Source organism: Haliaeetus leucocephalus, unplaced genomic scaffold (genome assembly GCF_000737465.1).
Source record: "Haliaeetus leucocephalus isolate CR32 unplaced genomic scaffold, Haliaeetus_leucocephalus-4.0 Scaffold687, whole genome shotgun sequence".
Lineage (NCBI taxonomy): Eukaryota > Metazoa > Chordata > Aves > Accipitriformes > Accipitridae > Haliaeetus > Haliaeetus leucocephalus.
The window spans coordinates 3,146,249-3,149,795 of NW_010973123.1; the positions used below are offsets into that span (position 1 = coordinate 3,146,249).

General features: G+C 49.8%; 1 protein-coding gene across 1 annotated transcript in view; it reads right to left on the reverse strand.

The window, feature by feature from the left end:
- The window catches only part of MCU (mitochondrial calcium uniporter), a 95,389-nt gene extending 94,396 nt beyond the window's left edge, over nt 1-993 (reverse strand). Inside the window, exon 1 of the mRNA XM_010580003.1 lies at nt 983-993. Coding sequence (XP_010578305.1) covers nt 983-993 — 11 coding nt within the window. The remainder of the gene's footprint in view (nt 1-982) is intronic.
- Between the last annotated feature and the right edge of the window lie 2,554 nt (nt 994-3,547).

Below are 3,547 nucleotides of genomic sequence, written 5' to 3' on the forward strand. Positions count from 1 at the left end.
TGTGCGTTAGGGGAGGGGGTGCAGGGGGGAGTTGGGGTCCACCGGGGAGAGGGTGAGCTAGGGTGAGGGGTGCACTGGGGAGAGAGTACGCTAGGGTAGAGGGAGCAGGGAGACGGGGGCACCGGGGAGAGGGTGCACCAGGGGAGGGGGTGCAGCAAGAAAGGCCGCGGAGGCACCACCGTGGCCCTGGGGATGCAGCGTGGGGGAGGCACAGGGATTTGGGGTGCCCAGCCAAACCGGCATCCCACCCCTGTGGCAGTTTTGATGAATGGTATAAAAAGTGGGTGATCAAAAAGAAAATATATTGCAGAGAGAGAGAGGTACGTGCATACATGGTGGGCCAGCCGCCAGCACAGACCTTGCAGCATCTGGGCTAAGTAAGCAATATGTGCTCAGTTGTTTCTTGAAAGGTGATTTACTTGGATTATTTTTCTTAGAAAAGACTTTTCCCTTCGGCCTGGGAGTTGTCACAATACTGCCAGCGGCTCCTTTTTAATTCCTGGGAAGGAATAGTCCAGAAGAGAAACGAGCCTATTGCTTTTAATATTGGAAGTGGCCCCAGAATTGCTCCTTAGAAAATGGAGCTTTAAAAAATAATGCATAAGGAGTTCCCATGTGCAGCAATACTGTTAGGGCTGGGACTGAAACAAAGTGCCTTGGCTTGAAAGCAGCTGGGATCTTGTATTATTATTATTATTTTTTGAAGTTGAAGAGCCTGGGTCCTTGCTGCATGGAGCCATCGGGACACCTTCTCCTGGGAAGTGAGGAGAGGAGGATGCTCAGGAAAGGAGAGTCACTGGAAATTAATGGAGAGAAAACTGTGACGAGGCTGGAAGTTGCTAAAATCATCAGGAACACGTGGGCTGAGAGACTCTGGCTATTATTTACCACCCCTGTTTGCCACCAAGACCTTCTAAAAATACAGAGAGGAGCACAACCAGGTGGTGGGGTGACACGGATGTGCTTCAGCCATCACCCATACCATGGTGGCATGCCGGTGCCTTCCTCCTTCCATCCCCACCTCCCTCCAGCTGCCTTCTCCTTCCCTTTCTCCTTCCCTTTCCCTTTTCCCTTCCCCTTCCCTTTCTTTTCCCAAGTGCTGCCTTCATATCTGCTCAGATTCTGAAGGGTCATTCTTGGCTTTTCCCCAAGCAATGTAATTTTGGAGCCACACATCTCGTCCCTGAGCAATCCTCCACCCAAAGCCTCCTGAGCCAATTTGCAAGGCTATGGGCTCCTTTCTAGCTGGGTTTTCCTGCAGCAATGGGTTTTCCTTTCCTTCTTTTTGTCGATTGGGAAAACGTGGTTGAAGCCATCCCGTCTCAACTGTGTCCTTCTGGAAGGATTTACCTATGGTCGTTCCAGCGTAGTGTATTTAGCACTTCAATAATTATTTGCTTTTCCTTGCAAGATCAAGGAGACCTATTACAGCAGCTGCTCTGAGCTCCACTGCTGGAGGGCAAGCCGCAAAACCCACCTCTGAGGGCTTCACCGGTCAAAAAGAGCAAATGATGGAGGAAAGCGGTTTGCTTTCAAGACATCAGTGCTCCTGAGATGGGCAGGAGAGACCAGTCCTGAGGGCACGCAGCCTAAGCACCTGCGAAGACAAATTCGGATCGAACCTTTGTTCAACCCCTGCTCATGGTATTTCCCTCTCCTTCCACATTCAAAATTGACAGCAGGAGGAAAAATACCTTAAAATAAGGATTTTGTGCAGCACAGCCCTCTGCAATGATCCCGGGAACATCCGCACTGGAAGATGCTCCCGCGCACATCTCGCCTGAAGAGCTGCTCATAGACCACAATTGGGGTGTCCCTCGCCGGGTCCATCTGCCTCTCCCCGGTACGGTTTGCAGTGTCCCCACACAATGGGATTAAAAGTCTCAAAATGGCAAAAAAATGGGGTTAATGCAGTCTGGAGGAGCTAGAACAGGGTGATTAGAAAGGCAGGAAAGGGGGAGGAAGGAAGTCCCTAAAATGGGGGAGGTCCCGGGGAGGGCAGAGGATGCATCCCCAGCAACACTTTGGGGCAGAGCCACCTATTCCCATCATAAAGTACCCAACCCAATGCTTTTTTTTGCCTGGGTGAGCAGATATGTGTTTAGGATGAGCCCATGCTGCCCCCCCCCCCCCCATGGGGTTTTCTTCAGGGGCTCAGTGCCGGCAGCTCCAGGGGAGGGCAGGGACGGGCACGTCCATCAGATCCTGGGCTGCCAGACCTGCCAACCGCTCTCTCCTATTTCCTACTCCTCCAGCCATTCATATTATATGTTTAGATGTTTATTTCTATTTAAAGAAGAGCTGGAAGTGTTCACCTGAAGTCATATTTTAGGCAAAGTTTAAACATTTCCAGGGAGTATTTGACAGAGGTGGGGGAAGACAGGCTGTGAGCAAAGGCTGAGGGCAACAGAAAGGCCAATAATTCCTTAGCAAACCCGTGCTGAGCACGCGGGCACTCATTACAACACATAGAAATGGGAATTAAACACGAGCCCCGAGATCAATAACCCATGCAATTAAACAAGCCGGCAAGGAACGGCTTCTCAAGAGCGCAGGGGGCGAAAAGGGTGAGGGTACCGGCACCAAAATGAAACCCTGTCTTTTTAAGTCAAATAGCTCCCAGTACCCTGCTAGAAGCATCTTCTGCTCTTGGAAAACCTAAATAAAATAATGTATTTAATGAGGCTTTCTCTTGGTGCTTATGATTACAGACGGCTGTATATCGGAAAGCTGCTTCTGAGAAGAATTGATGGGGAAAAGCGCGCCAACATTTGCAATTAATATTATTGCCGTGGGAAAGACTGAAGTGGAAAGCTAAAGCCTCAAAACCCCATCAACCATCTCAACACTGCCGACGGAGGCATGGATGCTGTCCTCCTGCAAATAAAATGCTGATTTAAGAGAAAGCAAGTGTGCGATGAGCCATAGGCAAGCCCAACACTTTGGCTCAGACCTGAGCAAGCCCCAAAGTGCTTAGATTAAATAAGCCAGCTAGGAAGAAAAAAAACCCACATGGCCTCTTATTCCACGGGCCCATCACTTTCTTCGTGTTATTTAAAAATAGGATTTACCCTATTTTATTCCTATAGATGTCCAGGGCTGTGATACTTGCGAAATGATGGTCCCTGTCCCATCGCAGGACCTCGGCCATAAACCCCAAATTACCCAAACATGCCAGTATTTGCTCGCTGCGACATGTTGTCCTCCCATCTCCTTTTGGGGTTCAGTGTCTCTATCGCAGATGGCCAGATCTCTGCATGCCGCTGCACTCCAGCCCCGCAGCAACCCCTCCAAGTCTCTGGCATCACCTTAAGCCTCACCAAAAGGTTCATCCCAGAAATCCCTGCAGCGTTTTCACTGCAGGAGGGCAGCGGCAAGATTCAGCAGCCTCCCGTGTTCCTGAAGAGCAATTGCTGTCTATTTATGCCTCCAGAAAATGTATTTTTTAATGGGGGATTCATTAAAGCCTGAAGAGAGCCAACCTAAGAGGCATCTGGAAGCAACTAAAATTAAAATACCTAAAATTAGCCTCGTCAGCAGCGAATCC